Below are 20992 nucleotides of genomic sequence, written 5' to 3' on the forward strand. Positions count from 1 at the left end.
GAAGAAGAAGAAGAAGAAGAAGAAGAAGAAGAAGAAGAAGAAAAAGAAAGAAAGAAAGAAAGAAAGAAAGAAAGAAAGAAAGAAAGAAAGAAAGAAAGAAAGAAAGAAAGAAGTGTGAGTGGTTCACAGTCTAAATAGCTCTAAATATATTTCTATTGTTCAGATGACTTATGCTATTTCAACAATGATTGAAAGGCTATCAAAGCGGAAGCCAAAACATGTTTGTGGTGTATCATACAGCAACAATTTTTGGGTAAATAAATACACAGACAACCATATCTCAACTACAAAATGGATAATGCTAGATAGCTGTTATTATAAATACATCACTAAAATGTGTGCAAAACTAAATATAAAATGCTACACTTCTGACAATATCAGAATTGAATGACATCCTTGAGAGACAAATACTGAGACAAAGATTGCAGAGAATAAATTTCTGAATCAGGTACATTTCCCCCCCATTTGAGGATATAAAACAGATGTGTTTTGTGATATGAGCCTCAAATCCTCTAAATTAGAATGTTGCAGTATAATCAGCCAGAATGATCTGTCCAAAGTCCACTACCAGCAGAAAATGAATGCAGTTTATCATAAAGAAACAAAGTTTTAAAATCACAGAGGTGCACTCAACAGTATTTTGATAGTATGAAAGGCACTCCTTATTCATCTGTAAAAATCAAAGCAGGATTATAAAATTTGGGGAATGAAACTAAAAGAACTGGAATCATAAATCTATATTTCATTCCCTTCAAAAAGTGGTTTCCTTTAAATATTGACACTAATTAAAGAAATCATCAGTGGATCTATTAAGCCAAGCAGGCAAAAAGGTATAACAAGATCTCCTTAATTTAAAATTAAGTCACATCCTCCAAAATCTTACACTATCAAAATGTAAATGTAATTTATCCAAAAATCAAATGCCAAATTACTAATGAGTTAAGAAGCAACAACAAATGCACTTGGTAATTATCTACAACAAAAGAATTAGTTATATTTGAAGTAGGGTTTTAGCTAAGTAAATTACATTTACTACTGGTTTTTACACAAGAAGAACTATTGAGAGAAATAAATTCCATATTACAATAATATAAAAAGATAGCTTTAGTAGACTTTAAAATAAATGGTTCATTATAAATAAATGTTCCAAACCTCGCTTAACTGACCTGAGAAAAGATCATTATTTGTCATATTACTTTTTTATGACACTATGTTCTCTTAGACAAATTTGAATAGTTCATCAAAATATCTATTGGGATCATTCTTGGTAGCAGTTTGAAATATCTTTTCTTCATTGGTTATGTGATATCATATCATAGAACTAACACCTCTGACAGTTTTAAGGAGGGTATTTAAAGATGTTTTTGAATAAACCATTTTTTACATTTCTGGTTTGAACAGTTAAATTAGACTATTTGAAACTAATACAATATTTCCAATGATGCCTAAAAGTATGTCTTTAGTGCCCTATCTTTAGTCATTTTATAAAAGCATCTGTCCTTTCCACCTACTATAGGCTTTTACTGTATATATTTTATCCTGTAAATTTAAATTTTTCATAAGTTATTAAATGTCCCCTATGTGTCCCAATATTAGAATACCTGAACATTTGCTCTTTTTGGTAACAGAAATATGAGCTGCAATTTAAAAAATTAAAACTGACCTTCTAAACACAAATCAGAAACTACTTTTCAAAAAGAGCCTTGTTTTTACAAATGGCAACAAACTGCAAAGTTGGAATTATTTAAATGTGTATAAAGAAATGCTATTTCCAAAGCAATTGTTTTCTCCAACTGCAATGCAATTAATTTACGGTAAATTAAAACAAAAACTTAGATTCTCAAAATTCAAAGCACCATTCACATACCAACTGTTGCGATGAGAAAGTAACTTTTTCAAATTAATATATTAACACTCCCTAATACAATATCTTTAAGTGGTTAATATTGAATTTGAAATGCAATAAAGGTCACCACTTTTTACAGTAGCCTAGCTCAATTAGACTTCAGAGTTTCCTTTCTATGTATGAAAAATATAATACACATAAAATAGATGACATATTTGGGAAACTTACACTGTCAGATTGCTTGCCCTGGTCACAGTCCCACGTTGTCCCACTCTGTCCAGACCTCTCCATGGTGCTGACGAGCTACCCTTGCCCATTTGAGAGGGAAGAGTTATTTATTCGAACTGGTTTTGAAAGAAATCCATAAAGAGTCGCCTGTGTTAGCAAGTAAAGTTATCTGAAGAATTTCTGTAACACATACTACAAAGGAGATGCTTTGCCCTTCAGTTATCAATCACGATGCTCAGACAGCTCAAAGAAGATTTTGGAGCAGAAATCTTCAAGTATTGACAAAAAAGAGAGAGAGCTCTTTGGGAGATGAAGTTTGCTGATTTTCTTCAATGTTCTTCAAATTGAAAACACACACACACACACACACACACACACACACACACACACACACACAGAATACAAGGCTACCCAGAGAACAGAGGATTCCGAAAAGTTCTTGATCTTAATGCAGAAAACAAGCTCCCATTAGTCCAAAGCATCCAATTCACTTCATCTTATCATTACATCTACTTTTTGATAAAAAATAGTAAAATGAAATAAAGCTCAGAATTCGACAAGGCACGGCACACACTATGTAAATAGATATGCCTCACTGTAGCCTTAGCTTCTGTCTGCTGAAGATTATCACAGCAGAAATCAGGCTCTTGTGGCTTTCACAGATTATCTCTTTCTGAGGCTGAAACGTATAAAGAGCCACATGACACCCAATGATGTCATCTCTAAAGCAGGTCACAGTTGCTGCTGTATGTAGATGAAGTCCTTCTAGTGAAGTGTTTGGCATAGTGATTTTCTTGAAAATCTACTTGCATTCAATAGCATGGTCTTCTATCAATATCCGTAACCCTATCAAAATACTGGCATGAAAAGAAAATCAATTTATTGCTTACATGTGAAGCAGCATGTCTGTTTAAGGTGAAATCAGCTTCTGCTGCCACTTTAGGAAATGAGTAATTGTAATTAACTCATGGCAAATATAGTGAAGAAGGAGCTGTTATGGAAGCTAGACAAACTGTAGAGACACAGAATTTACCCCTAAAACACTTCTCAGAATTTTTAGCAAGTTAAAAAAATTATTCTTCTTAAAATCAATCCATGAAAATGGCAAAATAAAAATTAATTCAACTGTCTTCAACTTCTGACACCATTTTATGCAACTAAACTTTAAAGATGTTTCAAAGACATAAAATCCTTTCACTACCTGAAAGGATCTGAGTACGTTTTCAAATGTTGGCAGGAAACTTTAACTTATTACTTTTAGATATTTTTCAACTCTGAATAAAGTAACAATTAAAATTTTAACTATAACCCGTATATGTAACTGGTGATGGTATATATACATATTATTTTTAAAAATGTGTAATAATGAGAAATGCCCATTTCCACTTTAGGTGATGTATTTCTTTTCTCTTTCTCAACTATGTAGTCACACATCACACATTTTAGGATTTTCAGTCATAGTTGACATTCCTGTCAGCTAATAATAGTTAAGTCATCGGATCCCCCCTTTATGCCAACTAAATAATCTTCATAATGTGAAGAGTACTCTGAAACTAATCTAATCAGTTTATTGAATGTATCGCCTTTTAATAAAAACCCAAATGGATCAAACAATAGAAACCTTCCTTGAAGAGCACAGTACACTGAGGAAGAGAAAACAGAATTTTCTACACAACTAATGCCACTGGGAAAATTCCATTAAAACAATACCGATTGTTTTGGTATCAGATCAGGAAAAATTTGCTTCAACACCTCCCCAAGTGTATTGATGCCATGCTATAATCCTCTCCATGATTGAAATAAAAATTGGAAGAAATATTAATCACCTGGATGTTCTGGTCACGTAAGTTTACTAAGTAAAATGTTATATTTTTTTTGCAATTCCTATAACATAGTGCTTTTTATACTTTAAAAAAATATTACTTGGAGGATTGCCTGGAACATTTCTTTTTAATACAGACTCTCAGGACCCTTCTCAGATATTCTGATGCAACATATTTGCTGTGGTTCTGAAATCCGTATTTTTTTAAAAGTTCCCAAAGTAATTCTTATTTGGAAAACATTGCAATAATTGATATAGTACAATGTACACAATCTTTAAAAAAAATCACAATAGGCAAAAAAAAAATTGATATTTATCATAATAAAAGGCCAAATTGTTGATACATGAAGCATCCAATGTTGGGAGGGGCCCTTCTTCTCATGTCCTCAGGTTTCCATGAGGAAGCACTTTCCTAAATATTCCTAGCCTCTGACTTCCACACCACAATCCTCTCCATGAAGGTAGAAAGGTAGGCCTGATTGGAGGATTGGGCAAAGGGACTGGGTAGCCCAGGATCATTCTCTCTCCATTTTTCTATGGGATCCACCTCCCTGTGCAAGATCTGTGGGGTGAGTCTGACAGTTTTCAGTGCTTCCCATGATTGGTAAGTTTCCCTACAAAGGTCAGCTCAATGGTGCCATAAGTCAGTTACACCCTCAAATCCAAGTTTGACAGTAAGTAAAGATGAGATTTTGGTATCACTCTTCCTAAATCTCTTGCCTTTCAAAATAAGTTTCCAAATCAAGAAGGGAAAAGGAGTTATTTATTGGCTCCCTAAAACTACATCTTCTGACACTCGTCCTTTTTATTTAAACCCTGCCAGCCAGTTAATGTAACCAGTTTTACATGTGAAGTAACTTAATAATATTTGCATTTGCATAATACAATTCTATGACAAAGGCCTATAAAAAGGAGTGTAAAAATTTCATTGGAAGTTCTCAAAATGCATTGTTCAACTCATATTAATTTTATTATTGAGCCAGTTAGAAACTCCAGCTCTTGGAATTTTTCTTCAATAAGTACTAATTCGAGAACAGTGTTTACGGAGTGTTCCATGGATTAATAGTTCAATAAGATGTGACTCTTATTGGGTTTCATGGTCACAGAAGTTTGGAAAACATTAAAAACAGTACCCTACCCTCCTGCAAATTCAAAATGTGTATTAGCTTACAACGGCTCTAAGAGGTCCTGAAGTAAATAAATGGGTTTATTTCACCCTTCCTCCAATTAACATCCATTAATATCCTATAAAACTAATATTCCAGGCACCACATCATGGGAAATTCTGCTCTAGAAGATATTTCAGCAGGTTTTTTATTAATAATAATACCTCAACCTTCTATACAACTAATCAATAAAATGTTATTATCTCCTATAAGTTACCAGTGCATCTGTGAGAAGAGTTGCCAACCATGACTGAGGAATTATGTAAATTCTGCAAGAGCAGGGGTTGTGTGTATTTGGGTGATTGTGTCTCCAGGGCTCGGCAAAGGCCCAGCACACAGGCACTCAGATATTTGTTGAATAAGTGAATGGATGATGTAGACCTAATCCAGGAATATGAATAACTACCCCATCCCCAATGATGTCTTACTTACAAAAAGAAAGGAAGTCTGAAAGAGCCTTAGGCCAAAGAGCTTCCAGAATAAAAGGAACACAATAATAGATCTCACTCTAGTTCTATCACATTCAACTCCTCCTTGGATCCTAAAGCATCTTTCATACTCACCCAATGAGTGAAACACTGATTTGTAATACTAAAATTGGATTTTTACAACAAAGAGTACACTCTGGGTCTAACAAGGGGATTTGACACTGTATCTCACCAAAGCTGTAGAATATGGACAGGATCTATGTGAGGACAAATGCTGAGACTGGACTTGAGGTAAAGTACAAAGGAAACAAGTTCCTTCTCAACTCTCTTTATCAAAAGTAAAATGCTTAATGCATCTAGGAGGACTTATTATATTGCTATGGATGAGTCAGTTATCAAACAATGAACTGTCATTTTGTATATCATTTGGAACCCAGAAAATGATTGCTATTAGTAGTCCTTTAAAAAAAATTGATCCCCAAACTGAAACAACATGCTTACTTTTAAACCTATTAAGAAAAATGTCCTCAAAACATTATTAAAAGGATAATTTGTGGGACACCTGGGTGGCTCGGTAGGTTAAGCGTCCAACTCTTACTTTAGGCTCAGGTCTTGATCTTGCGGTTTATAAGATGAGCTCTGTAACTGTGCTGTAGTGCAAGGCCTGCTTGGGATTCTCTCTCTTCCTATCTCTCTGTCCCTCCCCCACTCGCACTGTCTCTTTCTCTCTCAGAATAATTAAATAAACATTAAAAAAAAGGATAATTTGAGAAAAAGAATCTATAATATCAACCAATATTCAAAGATATATAAAGGAGTGTTTTGGCATAAAGATAAATATCTTTATACAAAATTTATTTGGGGCACCTGAGTGGCTCAGTTGGTTAAGCGGCCAACTTCAGCTGAGGTCACATTCTTGCAGTCCGTGAGTTTGAGCTCTGTATCGGGCTCTATGCTGACAGCTCAAAACCTGAAGCCTGCTTCAGATTCTGTGTCTCCCTCTCTCTCTCTGCCCCTCTCCCACTCACACTCTGTCTCTCAAAACTGAATAAACATTTAAAAAATTTATAAAAATATATTCATTCAAACTGTCACATATGGTCATATATTATATAATGTAATTTCTAAAGCTTTCAGAAAAAAAAATTGTTCTCTAAGACTCTGGTTTGACGAAAAGAGAACCAGATCTACTTTTATGCAAGTACCAAGAAGTCTCTTTTTACATATGATTCCTATATTCACTGAACCAAAATTTTGGGATGAAGAGACTTATAATTTGTGCTATTTTGGGGGTCTGAGAGGCTGGGTGGGAGATAGAGTTTGAGTACTGAACATTAAAACTCATGGGCTTAAGTTTATAACAACAGCTGGGCATAATATTGTAACTTGTCCCTGACCTGGAAAATCTAGGTTAGTAAATTATTAAGTAGCACAAGGCTTACATTCTCTATCATTTCGCAGCTTTCAAGACTATACTGGAAGACGTCCTCAGAAATCCTCCTTTAGAGTATGGGTTCCCCCCAAAACAAGTGTGACTTTCTAAGAAGACTTTATCCTTTTAGTCACAAGATTGTTCCTGATATATTTAAAGCCTGGAAGTTGTAAATCTCAAAACGGGCAATAAAGCTTGAGGGTAATAAAGCAGTTTGAATGTAGCTGTACAGGTCATGTTTGGCAGGCAGAAGCAGGACTGGCCTTTGGTAGCATACTTGGGCAGGTGTGACAGGTCACCTGGCTGCCTGTTGCTAACTCTTCCAGCTACTCTTGCTAAAATCTAGGGCAACCCCAGCAGCCCCAAACATAGGAGGGCTCCATGGACTTCTCTTCAGGACAAATGAAGTAATGGGGTCTTTAGCTGGCCCAGACCACACTAATCTTTGAACCTGCTCAGAACTGTAATTCTTCCTCACCAGGAGTGAAGTAAGGCTGTGTGGCTAGAGTTCCTTGTGGCTGGAAGGGTGCCTTTGCATTGACCTGTCTGAGAAGTGAGGCCAAGTAACCCATTCACCCCAACATCCTGCAGATTCCGTTTCTTTTTTCCCAAATCTGAAGGGAGGAGAGTGACCTAGGCTGGCTTTTATTGTGTACATGGGTGTGGTCTCTCAGGAGAGGCCTAATCACTGAGAAGCAAAACAACTTTCAACCCAGTTTTAACTTTGGACCTTGAATATTAATCTTTTTTTTTTTTTATTTATCTAAAAAAATTTTTTTTCAACGTGTATTTATTTGTGGGACAGAGAGAGACAGAGCATGAACGGGGGAGGGGCAGAGAGAGAGGGAGACACAGAATCGGAAACAGGCTCCAGGCTCTGAGCCATCAGCCCAGAGCCTGACGCGGGGCTCGAACTCACGGACCGCGAGATCGTGACCTGACTGAAGTCGGACGCCCAACCGACTGCGCCACCCAGGCGCCCCTGAATATTAATCTTTAAAAGAAGCAACACTAAAACAAATGCTTGATGTATTACTTCTGTAATGTACAGTTCCAATCCTAGAGGAAAAAACACATATATAATTCTCATGGATTCATTTGGTGAATCAGAAGCAGGAGCAGTGCCCCTGAATGGGAATCAAGTTAACATTTCCACTCCTGCCGTTCACAAGTTTTGCAGTGTTTTGAACACACAGAGTGTTTTCAAGAGCAGAATCAGAATCCACTGACATTTATCAAGAGACTTCAGGGTCCCAGGCTCTGTGCTATGTTTCACATAGGTAATGCCAATTAACCTTCACAGCGATACCAACCCATCTCTAAGGTGGGTGTTATTTCCAGTTTGCAGATGAAGAATCGTTTCTCAAGTGGTACATCTTAGACTCAAAAAAAACTATGACAGAGCTGCTATTTAGTTATGTTCCCTTACTAAGCCAGGGCCTCATTCCATGAGCCACAGAGCCCCCTATAGGCCACACCATAGTAACACAGGAACCAATGGAAGTAAGCAGGCGTGGCCAGGAAGGAAGATCCAGGCAGAATGAACCCAACAGGACTGAAAATGTCTCCAAACAATCCAAAAATATTTCTGGGTTTATCCGAGGGGTATGCTAATGACTTGTGAAAAGGTTATCAAGTCATTTAGAATGTACCATTCTACAGTTTCTTTACATGATATTCTATTAGACAAATTACAGATTTTTCAAAGCTGGGAACTAAAAGAATAAGTAATATGAAATTGGTTCATAAAATACACAAATAATTTTCTACTGTTGTCTTCTATGCAATAACTAATATTTTTATGATAAAAAGTTCTTTTTTTTCTCATTTTGATACCCATCAGCTCCACTTCCCAATAACTTGCTGCTCAAAATTGCTATTTCTAAAACAATTTTTTCTGTTACCTCATGATACAGTGTGGGATAAGGACATTTAATATGCAAATTGCTAACATAACTTAATATATCTTCCCTCATGTTGCTCTTTAATTTGGCATTGAGCAGCTGAGGCTTGAGGTTTTAAGCAAAGAACACTGAATGAGGCAATTTATAAAATGAAATGAGGATTATTTTTTCAATTATTTCCTGTTTTTAGTTTATTTATTTTTGAGAGCGAGAGACAGAGAGAGAGAGAGAGAGAGCACACACACAAGCGGAAGAAGGGCAGAGAGAGAGAAAGAGAATCCCAAGCAAGCTTCATGCTGTCAGTGCAGAGCCAGGCACGAGCTTGATCCCATGAACCGTAAGATCATGACCTGAGCCAAAATCAAGACTCGGAAGCTCAACCAAATGAGCCACCCAGGCGCGCCTCAATTATTTCATTCAGAGTTTATACCTACTAAATTGTAGAATAGTCTTAGAAATGCATTGATGCACTGATTATTTCTTCCTCTGCTTGACCATGTCTAAATTCAGGCTTATTTTCAAGTGGTACAATATTGTAGACTAGTGAAGCATAACGGCTTCAGCCCAATGAGTAACTCAAGGCAAATTAGTTATCTCTTTAGGTCTCATTTTCATCATCTGTAAAATGGAGATAATAATAGCACCTCCTTCCTATGGTCATTGAAAGGATTAAATGAAATAATCTATGGAAAGCATTAGCAAGGTGCCTGTCAAATAACAAGTGCTCAGCTCTTATTAAGATGATGATTTTGAGAGCTCATACTGAAATATTACTGTTCTTATATATTTTAGAGCAGGAATATTCTAAGAACTATATTAACCATTATGCTTAGCCAAAACAGAGCAAAAGCATACAAGAGAATCATTCTCAGCTCAGCACAGGGATTCACCCTGATCAGGTTGCTGGCTTCCCATGCAGCACCTGCCTGGGGCAGACAGCTATTGTGGGCAGTAACTGCAGTTATTATAGACATGGGGCAGGCAGAGCAGCTGGAAAGGCCCACAGGTTAGACAAGGGCAGACTGGCCCTCCAATTGAGGCTGTGTTGGAGGACAGTAGAGGGTTAGCACTTGGGACAAGACAGGCAGCTGATCAAATTCACGAAGACATACAATGGTCTAGGCAGCAACAGTGAGAGATCAAGCCCAAAGAGGGCTGAGTTCAGCAAGCTGGAGGTATCTGGTAGGAGTCAGGGTCCCAGAAAATCTGCCAGGGAGATATCTCCTTGAGAGCTTTTGACTTGGACTGAAGGCTTTTACCCCTAAAATTCCAAATGGACTCATTGGTTATTAGAGGAAGCTCATCTCTTTATGACAGGCTTAGCCGAAGTGGTCCAGAGCTCACTCACCCTTATCCCCTCCATAAACTTGAGGTCTACTCATTAAAGAGTAGTAAAACCAAGCCTTCCTATTTGGAACTCCCTGAGAGTATATATGAACCCAGTGGCTCTGGTAAGCTGATCAAGGTGGAGCACAGTCACTTTCCTTTCATGGGGTTATGACCATCAAAAAATGCACGAATGAATCTTCCAAAAGAGGTCCTAGCAAAGTGATGATCATGGGAAATAAGACCCTAGCTAGACATACCAGTCCAAACAACTAAGCATGAAGTTTTTAAGAATTATGAATTGGAAATTTCATCTGCCTGACAAACTAGACACTTGGAAGTGTCCCAACAACTTATATTTGCATATTTTATTTTGCATATTTAGTGTCATGCCACCACCACTATCAATGCCACAGTTGTTATAATCAATAACCTCTACTGGAACTCTGGGCAGGGTCTGTTTGCTTTCTGAAGCTAATTCCGATAATGTTTTTTGAAAATGTTTTGATTCTCACAAAACATTTAGCCAATCGGGAATGAACCAGACTTCCACACAATGAAGAGAGTTATCCTCGTCCCAGGAGCACAGAGATAAGACACGATGATATGGTGGTGGAGCAGGATGCCACTCCCAATTCATTCTGAGACACTTTACAGGAAACAAAATTGCTGGGGACATTTGAGAGAGGAAATCTGCTCTACTAAGAAACATCAGGGGACCTGGAGGCCAGGGTAAATTAAATAAGGTAGAACTGTTAGCAAAGCTGTGCAAAAGATATTTCACATCACATTTATGTGATGACCCATGAGGGAAGAATGTGCATTTATGTGCAAAGATTCTTAAGGTGCTAGGATGTAAGTGGTGTGGCAGGGTAAATGTAAAACAAAAATAGATTATTTCAGAATTTCAATAAAGTCAAAAGGTTAACCACCCTAAAGCAATACTAAAGCCATCAGGTAACACTGGACACAGCAATAGGTGATACTCTCAGGAACTGTGACTAGCAGAAAGTACAAAGGCAGTAAATGCAAACCTTTTAACTCAGAGGCAGAATGATTTCTGATATGATAGCTTTCATCATTCAGATCAAATCTTCAGTCATTTAATTTCTATTAAATTAATTCTATTGTTGTTGACAGCAAAAGCATCCTAAACACTCAATTTTCCTATTATTTTTGACTTGCAAACACACACTTTAAACATTTTCCAGTGTGGCTCATCAGCGCCCTCTCGTGACAGTGACACCAGTTAAGACAATTCATTCCCTCTAAAAATTGCTTTAAAAAGGTACAGATTCACTATTTGCTTTCTACTGTCTGCTAAAAACAGATCTTCTGCCACTGTTTTTTGCACAGCTACAAACTCAACTTGCTGCTCGCCTTTAGAATCCATAACTAGATAAAACCGTATATTAAAGAACATGCAACATAATCATCTGAAAACATGTCAAAGCAACCTTTGCTTGATCCCAATGTGAATACATTATTTTGGCCGCTAGGAAGCCTTTTTACCACTGAATAAACATGATTACAAAGTAGTCAAGAAATATTTTTTTTAGTAATATACTTGTATAGTTACTTCATTTCTCTTCCTAACTTCTTTCTGAGTATTCCAGTGGCTGTCATAATGATCACAAGGGCCATATCCACAAAACTCTGCATTACAGTTGCCTGATCAGTTATTTACTACCACATTTGGGATGTTTTTTTGGTCTGTCTGTTGTTGTTGTTGCTGTTAAGACTTTCAGCAGATGTTTCCATTCCTAAACCCTGTACCTGGGGTTCTTAAACAGCTGGCCTCTGGGACAATTGTGATTTGCAGGCAGGATCTAGTTACATTTTAAATTCTCTTACTAGTTGCCAACATTAAAAAGTTTGAATTTCTGGCATCCCTTGAAAGAAGAAACCACATTTGGCAATGTCTGTCCAGCATCCCCACATGGCAGCACATCCAGGAGTCAAGTGGGGCTACCCCTTTAGGTGAGGCCTGTGCTCTTCAGTAGCCAGTGACAACCTCGTCCACATCAGCCACATGGCCCCTGTAGGCATTTGAATTGCAACCCCTGAGTTTGTGACCCCTTTCAATTCTTCCTGTAAAACATCTCTCTATAATCCTTATAACCAAGCTAATCTTCTATCATATTAGCACCACAAAACTCTACCAGAAGCACAGACTAAAGGGAACATACTGTTAAAAAGAAAAGGAAAAAGATATTCTTGGTAACAGAGGAATGCAAACACACGTATGAGTAAGTTTAGGTTGAGGTCAAATGCAACTGATTTCTCTCAGACTTGATGAAGTACACTTTGTGCTTATGAATCATGGCTTCATTCTGAGATGACAACACCCTCACCATGGGTTCAAATATAGCAAATAAACAACGTAGATCCTCCTATCAATGAACCACCTGCTCACATCTTGAGATTCCTTTCTTGGAATCAAAGACCTGGCGATCAAATGATTGGCCAGTCAGGCCATAAAAAGGAAACATGGCACTCACGGGTGTGCTGCTGTCTGAGAAGGTGTTCATGCTGACAGAGCTGCTCAGCTTCTCTGAGGACACAGAGGATGGGGACGGGCTCCTCTTCTCCAGAGGGTCCTGCCTCTGCAGGTACTCACGCCAGGCTCTCTGAATGCTGGGGAAAAAATAAATAAATAAAAGCACATGCACTGTCATTCCCTGGTCACAGCCCACAGACTCAGAAAAGCACCAGGAGTCTGAAGGAATTGGCTTTGGAGACAGGGAAAATGTAACACACAGAATGTAACAGAAAATCAGAAGCCCTGTACTGTTTCTCTATTTTACTGGTTTGACATTCACAGACTTGACTAAGCTAAATCAGTCTCTCAGGCATAGTCAAAAAAATCTTAGCAAAAAAAAAAAATCATCGAAGTGAAACTAGTTTGCATGTATAAATGTACTTTGATTTATGGGACCCAAAACCTTTCAATTTCTCATCCTATATTTCAAATGAGAATAATAAATAAGCTGACATATCTCTTACTTGTTCACTAACACAGCATTCTTGAGAGACTCTTCTGTGCCAAGGTCAGCCCTAGGCTCTGGACAGTGACTGCAATGTAGCCCTAGGGGGTGCCATTCACACAGACCTCAAAATGAAGGGAATCCCATGTTACACAGTGTAGTCTACACGGCCAAATGCAGTGGCCCGGTTCTGGGACAAGACAGTCAAAAGCCCTGGGTCATGCAGTTTTACATACTGTGGAAGGAAACAGATGGTATATAAGTAAATAAAGAAATGGATATGGGGCATCTGGGTAGCTCAGTTGGTTGAGTGTCTGGGGCATCTGGGTAGCTCAGTTGGTTGAGTGTCTGACTTCGGCTCAGGTCACGATCTCACAGCTGGTGAGTTTGAGCCCCGTGTCAGGATCTGTGCTGACAACTCAGAGCCTGGAGCCTGCTTTGGATTCTGTGTCTCCCTCTCTCTCTGCCCCTCTCCTGCTTACACTCTCTGTGTCTCTCAAAAATAAACGTTAAAAAAAAATAGAGAAGACAGAATATCTGAAAATGTTACATACTACTCAAAAAATTAACACATGATTAGGTAGCTATTTGAGATTTTACCCTTTAAGAAAGCTTTTTATTTCCTGTGATTAGTATCAAAACCAAGTCATCTTCTGCTTTGGGTAACAGAAAACTCTTCTTTATGAAAGCTAAGTAATTTGTTTCCACTTGGACTGGTTTCTAATCTTTGAGATTAACATGTAGTTTTACATAGGTGATCAGTGAACACAATCCATCCTCTTCTGGGAATTAGCCTAACATGAAGACCAATTGTCAAGATTCAGCCATTTAAGATAGTTTTAAATAGATGTACTAATTCCATTACTATCTCTTCTAGACTTCTAGAAGTATCTGATCTTCTGTAATTCTTCCCACACATAAAGCAGTTAAAGTTGTTTCTGTGTAAACAAACTGATTTATTTTCACTTGACTAGAATGGTTCAAAGACCATTAATTCTCAGTAGCCAGAGGATAGAAAGGACACAAAAATGCGACCACGCTATTGAATTTGTATATGTTCCCTAATTTATTAAGGCTCTAAATTATAATGCTCAAAGTAAAATCCAGAAGTTGCAGCTAAACAATATCTTGAAATAAGAGGCCAAGATCCCCCAAAGCTATGAAACATAAGCTTCAGGAGCCCTCATGGGCCGGAAGTTTCTTCTAAGACCCTGTGAGCATTTCTTCATGGTTTGCATAAAACTGCAAAAGTAGATATCTTTTAGGGTTTTTGTAAGTATCCTCTAAATTATGTATACACTTCAGACCCTATTAAAGCAGGATATGGCCCTGCCTTGGGTTATATGTGGTTACTGTTTTATTACACAATGCTTGCTCAAAATACTTAATTACTTACTTACTTAGTTACTTAACTTACTTACTTAGTTAAGGATTTTAAACAGAATCTCAGAGAAAGTTCTGCAAGGGTTATGTAGTCCTGTTGCTTCTTCAGGGACCCATTTTATTAGGGAGTAGCATACTTTTGGAAACTGTTAATAATTTCTACATCATCTGAAGTGCTTGGGGTCTCCCAGAGTCCTGCCAACAAGTTCTGCCATTTGAAGGCACCTAAAGTCCATAAATCTGTCCATTAAGGGCTTAAAAAACATGATATTTTTATAGGCTATTTTAAAAATATGAAATGATAAGCCATAGAATACCCACAAATTTATATTCGAGACATTCCTCTCTCTCTGACTCTCTCTCATCACCATCTTGATTATTTAGAAATATAGAAAAAAACTGTAGCAGCCATTTGAGATATTATATTGTAGTTTGTTGAACACTAGGGGGCAGTGTGACACCTTTAAAGAACCAAATAATGCTGGGCAAAGGGATGTGAGATCTGCAAAGGTGAATTTGCACTTAAACCATCCGCTTTCCCTTCCAAGTTCTGTGGTATCTGGAAAGTGACATATCAGTTTTCCTTAAGTCAGACAATGTTCCTTAAGAAGACAATATTCCTTTATTCCTAGTGGATGGATATCCTCTTTTAGTTGACAGAGAATGTGTTGAGATTAAATACTTTTAAAATATGTATTAAAAACTCCTATAAGCCTCCTCACTTCCTTAATAAAAAATCTAATTTAATCTTTGAATATTTGTCTCACCATCCTTGTCCACATATATGGAAACAATTTTACTTAGTTGAAGGTATATTATACTATATTTTTTTCCTTTTTAACTCAGAAGTTAAAAATGAGAGGCCAGCTACATCACTATTATCTAAATTGTGACCCTGGATATTTTTACATGTGGAATCATGTTATTACTCCCTGAATCATAGGAAACTGTTTACATCACAAACTATTTACTGCCATTTGACCACACCGATGAGACCTTTGATGATTAAATTGTTCTAATATTAGTTCTCTAAATACACTCTCCAAATGTTATTTTGCCATAAGAGGGAATTAAAACAAAATGTAGAAGCCTTCATCCATCAGTCATGGGAAATCACTCTTCATCCTTCTTATTATAGCTGTACCACAATTCCTACTCACGAGTCTCCTTTAAGGCTGCAGAGTAAACCCTGAACACCACCAACTACCTTGACATTTTTACTTCTAAAACTAAGCTGTGCTATCAATATAATTCTTCAAAGGCTGGCTGCAGTAAAGGAGCACATTTCGTGTGTTCCTATATTTTGAATTATAAATATAGAGGTTTATTTCAAAGTAGATGATAAATAAATTTTTCAATAACTTTTTTGCTTGGTCAATTCCTATTTATCTTCTATCTCAGGAATAATCGCCTACCTCTGCCATCTCTATATACATCCCTGTCTGTTTTACAGTGCCAGTGGCTCCCCCGTGCACTCACAGCCACTTTGGGACTCACAGCCTGTGCAGTCCTGGTTGTCACTGGATGCCCTTACATAGAAGATGTCCTTATCTCAAAGACAAGGCTCTGAGAGCTGGGATGCTTAGAGGAGATTTGAGGGAGTCCTGGTACTTTAATTAGACTTGTAGGATATATGTGATCTAGATTGGTAGGAAGGAAGAGGAAAGGTCTTTGGGCAAAGCCTTGGAAGTGTGGGTACCAGGCAGAAGGCAGGAGGTTCCTAGAGAAAAGTGGTAGGACATCAGGCTGTGAAGACAGGAAAGGATCCCAGACGTCTCCTGGGGCTAGGCTGGGGGAAGACTGGGCAGTATCTGCTCCTTGTGAGGGGGAACCCCATCTTGACACAGTTGATCATTGCCAGGACTTACTACTTATCAAGGATAGTCAGAAATCTGGGTTTTTATTTGAAAGTTACTAGTTCTTAAATGTTACCAAATAATTTTTACAATTTCAAAATACATTATGACTCAAGTAGGGCTGAATTTGGGGATGGGGAAAAAAGGTACCATCAAAGAGGCCACAAGTCTGAATATCTTTGGAGATAACATCTAATTACATACAGCTCTTTTACGTATATTCTCCCATTCAATCCTAACCACAAGTGGGCTTTGAGGAAGATGCTACTATTAACATAGTGGTAGTTTTGCTTGCCCAACGTTAATTTCTCCTTTTTTTTTGTTTCAGCCTCATTTTTCTTTGGGGACCCACCAACCCATGGCCAACAATGTTGGGAGAGCCCACACAAGAATAAAGCAAAATGTGTAGAGCAAAGCTTACAGAAAAGGAGCACAGAGATATCTGACGATGCTTGACTCCCTGTATCCCCTGTATCTAGCTGTGCTTGAAGCACATCAGCCCCTGGATGTTTCTGTTAGATGATCTAATATAATCTCTTTTTCATTTGTAAGTTACTTTGAGTTGAGTATCTGTTACTTGCAAACAGGAGTCCTCGACAAGTTTCAAGGAACAAATGGGAGCTAACTGACAGACACAACATTTGGACCAGATCCCCTGTCTCCCCATTACATTGTGTTACCACTTCATGGTTCAGCAAAAGGCAGAAAGGGAGAAGAGAGCAAGAGGATGGGTTTGGCTTGTCACATGCTGACTTTGAGTACGTAAGTAGAACCCCTATTTGTTTAAGCCTGTTAGTTAATTTTTTAAATTTTATATCCAAGTTAATTAGCATATAGTGCAACAATGATTTCAAGAGTAGATTCCTTAATGCCCCTTACCCATTTAGCCCATCCCCCCTCCCACAACCCCTTCAGCAACCCTCTGTTTGTTCTCCATATTTAAGAGTCTCTTATGTTTTTGTCCCCCTCCCTGTTTTTATATTATTTTTGCTTCCCTTCTCTTAAGTTCATCTGTTTTGTCTCTTAAAGCCCTCATATGAGTGAAGTTATATGATACTTGTTTTTCTCTGACTATTTTTGCTTAGCATAATACCCTCTAGTTCCATCCACATAGTTGCAAATGGCAAGATTTCATTCTTTTTGATTGCTGAGAAACACTCCATTGTACATATATACCACATTTTCTTTATCCATTCATCCATCGATGGACATTTGGGCTCTTTCCATACTTTGGCTATTGTTGACAGTGCTGCTATAAACATGGGGGTGCATGTGCCCCTTTGAAACAGCATATCTATACCCGTTGGATAAATACCTAGTAGTGCAATTGCTTGGTCGCAGGGTAGTTGTATTTTTAGTTTTTTGAGGAACCCCATACTGTTCTCCAGAGTGCTACACCAGTTTGCACTCCCACCAGCAATGCAAAAGAGTTCCTCTTTCTCTACATCCTCACCAACATCTGTTGTTGCCTGAGTTGTTAATGTTAGCCATTCTGACAGGTGTGAGGTGGTATCTCACTGTGGTTTTGATTGGTATTTCCCTGATGATGAGTGATGTTGAGCATTTTTTCATGTGTCGGTTGGCCATCTGGATGTCTTCTTCAGAGAAGTGTCTTTTCATGTCTTTTGCCCATTTCTTCACTGGAATGGTTTCTAGGTGTTGAGTTTCATAAGTTCTTTACAGATTTTGGATACTAACCTTTATCTGATATGATGTTTGCAAATATCTTCTCCCATTTTGTCGGTTGCTTTTTAGTTTTGCTGATTATTTCCTTCACTGTGCAGAAGCTTTTTATTTTGATGAGGCCCCAATAGTTCATTTTTGCTTTTGTTTCCATCGCCTCTGGAGACATGTTGAGTAAGAAGTTGCTACAGCCAAGGTCAAAGAGGTTTTTGTCCACTTTCTCCTCAAGGATTTTGATGTCTTCCTGTCTTACATTTAGGTCTTTCATCCATTTTGAGTTTATTTTTGTGTATGGTGTAAGAAAATGGTTCAGGTTCATTTTTCTGCATGTAGCTGTCCAGTTTAATCTTTGACAAAGTAGGAAAGAATATCCAATGGAATAAAGACAGTCTCTTCAGCAAGTGTTAGTGAAATTTTCTATGTGTGTTTTAAAACTACCCTAACAGATGTACCATGTTTTCATTATTTGGTGTCTGCCTCAACCCTGTATCCTGATATAAACCTGCCCAAATGCCAGGAACGGGCCGCTGCACGCAATAGGCACGTTCCCCACAGCATTTGCCTGTATCTCTAGCCTGCTTCCACTCCATTCCAGTTTCTTCGTAGTTTGTAACTCCTGACTTCCTTTGATTGTTGGTACTTCCTACTTTGACTGTTGGTACTTCCAAAGCATCATGGACCTACATTCTTCTGGATCTTTCTGCAGGTTCCTTCACCAACACCTATGACCATCTTGACAGTCAGCAACCCCTAACTCCCAAACAGATGGGAATTTGAGCAACTTGGGTCTTGCCTCTATAACACTCTTTACGAAGATTAAGAAGGCACTTTAGAAATAAGGCACACAGAGACTACGGAGTCCATGAAAGAGAACAGCAGCTCTGGAAGATATTAACTGTTCAAAAAGAAGATTAGGCTAATCCAGACAACTCTTTTCCAACAAGTCTTCTTCCTCCACTAGATTGTGAATCTCTTGATGGCAGTGAATACACATGTCCACCATATCACCACAGTTCTAGAAATATAGTAAGTAGGTGATCAACAAATATGTTTTCCTAACATTGGGTCCCAGACCTCAAAGAAGATAAAATTTTACCTCATGAAGAGGTGTGCTTAGATACTAAACATTTTTATTACATTCTTCAGCTCTGTGATTTCTATTTGGAACTTTCTTATATTTTCCATCTCTTCACTGAAGTTCTCACTGTGCTTATCCATTCTTCTCCCAAGTTCAGTGATTTTAAGAACATTACTTTAAACTCTTTATTATATAAATTATTTATTTCTGTTACATTAAAGTTTTTTTTTTAACGTTTTATTTATTTTTGAGACAGAGAGAGACAGAGCATGAACAGGGGAGGGTCAGAGAGAGGGAGACACAGAATATGAAACAGGCTCCAGGCTCTGAGCTGTCAGCACAGAGCCTGACAAGGGGCTCCAACTCACAGACCGCGAGATCATGACCTGAGCCGAAGTCGGCCGCTTAACCGCTTAACCGACTGAGCCACCCAGGCGCCCCACATTAAAGGGTTTTTTTTCTGAGGTTTCATCTTGTTCTTTCATTTGGAACACATACCTCTGTTTCTTCATCTTCCTTGATACTGCCACTTTCTATGCATTAGATGAAACAGTCACCTCTTGGAGTATTAAATGGTCGGCCTTATGCAGCAGAGAAAGCTTATTGTTCAACCTGCCTTAACTGTTGGTTGTCTCTCAAACCTTTGTGATTGTCTAACCAGCCTATTTTATTTTTAATAGCTCCCAGTAGTGGAAGCTATGCTAAAATCTCCCTAAAGGGGAGGATCTTAATCAGCACCTAAATTCAGGCCGATTGGAAGCCAGACCCTCAGGCAGAAGCTTTTAAAGTAAGCAAATGTAAACATTCCCGTGGGGCTGCAATTGTAAACTGTGTTGGCCTCCGCAGCCAGTTGATCTGGGTGGCAGTTGCAAAATTTGGGACTCCAGGTAAGTGTATTATCTTCTTTCTGGGAGATTTGGCTGAGCTGTAATGAGGCCTAAGGAGAGCACAAAGACGGTATCCCCCAGCCTATGTTCCCTAAGAGCATATCTGTGGCCTGTAGATGTGTGCCAAATCTGAAGTCTGCCCTCTAAGGCCCAAGCTCCACATCAAGCAAGTAGGCCTCTTTTACAGAGTGGCTTAAGGGTGTGTTCCATCTACTGTCTATTCAGGGCCCTGTGGTGGAAGCCTGCTGTCTCTCCCAATTGTTACATTCCCATAGGACCCAGGAATGCAAGCCCCCCTGGTCACCAGAACCAAGCGATCAAAGGGTATCTCCTGGGCAGCAGCCACAAAAATCGGGGTACCAGATCTACAGACTGGGATGTAAAGTCTGGCTCTTATACCAGACACATATAAGAGCTCCCGTCCAAGACATGTCAGTACTCTGGAGTGTGGCAGAGGGAGAGTTTAAAGGTAGTACCTGGCCTCCGAGGTCTCAGAAAAGGTTTATAGTCAGTCCTTCAATGTGTGTTTAATTAAAAGCCTGCCCTTCAGGCTGCAGCTATGATGATAAGCTAATAGGCCTCTTTTACATCGTAGTGAGCTCCTGGGTCTGTAGCCTCTTGTTGTACCCTGGTAGCGGTAGCTGTTAAAGACTCTGTCTACTGGTTACTGTCCTATGGGGCCTGAAAGTCACACCAGAGCCAGGCAGTGGGGAGGTATACCCTGGCAGCAGCTGCAAAAATCAAGGCACCAGACAAGGTATAAGCTCCTGTCTCTAAGACTCCAGTGAGCTGGAGCAAGGGAGAGCACGGAGATTGCATTCACTGGCCTCCATTACCTGAGACTCCTCTGTAGGACCCGAGATGTGTTTGAAACCAGAAGCCTGTCACTCAGACCAAAGCTCATGGACCAGTAAATAGGCCTCTTTCTCAGAAAGAGTGAATGTGTGTTTCAGTCTGCTGTCTATG

At 38.6% G+C, this 20992-nt stretch overlaps 1 protein-coding gene across 1 annotated transcript in view; it reads right to left on the reverse strand.

The window, feature by feature from the left end:
* LOC101094201 (schwannomin-interacting protein 1) overlaps positions 1 to 20992 on the reverse strand; it is a 579710-nt gene that overhangs the window by 547988 nt on the left and 10730 nt on the right. Inside the window, exon 3 of the mRNA XM_019810501.3 lies at positions 12654 to 12789. Within this exon, the coding sequence (XP_019666060.3) occupies positions 12654 to 12789 (136 nt within the window). The remainder of the gene's footprint in view (positions 1 to 12653; positions 12790 to 20992) is intronic.

The sequence above is a fragment of the Felis catus genome, chromosome C2, assembly GCF_018350175.1.
Source record: "Felis catus isolate Fca126 chromosome C2, F.catus_Fca126_mat1.0, whole genome shotgun sequence".
Taxonomy (NCBI): Eukaryota; Metazoa; Chordata; class Mammalia; order Carnivora; family Felidae; genus Felis; species Felis catus.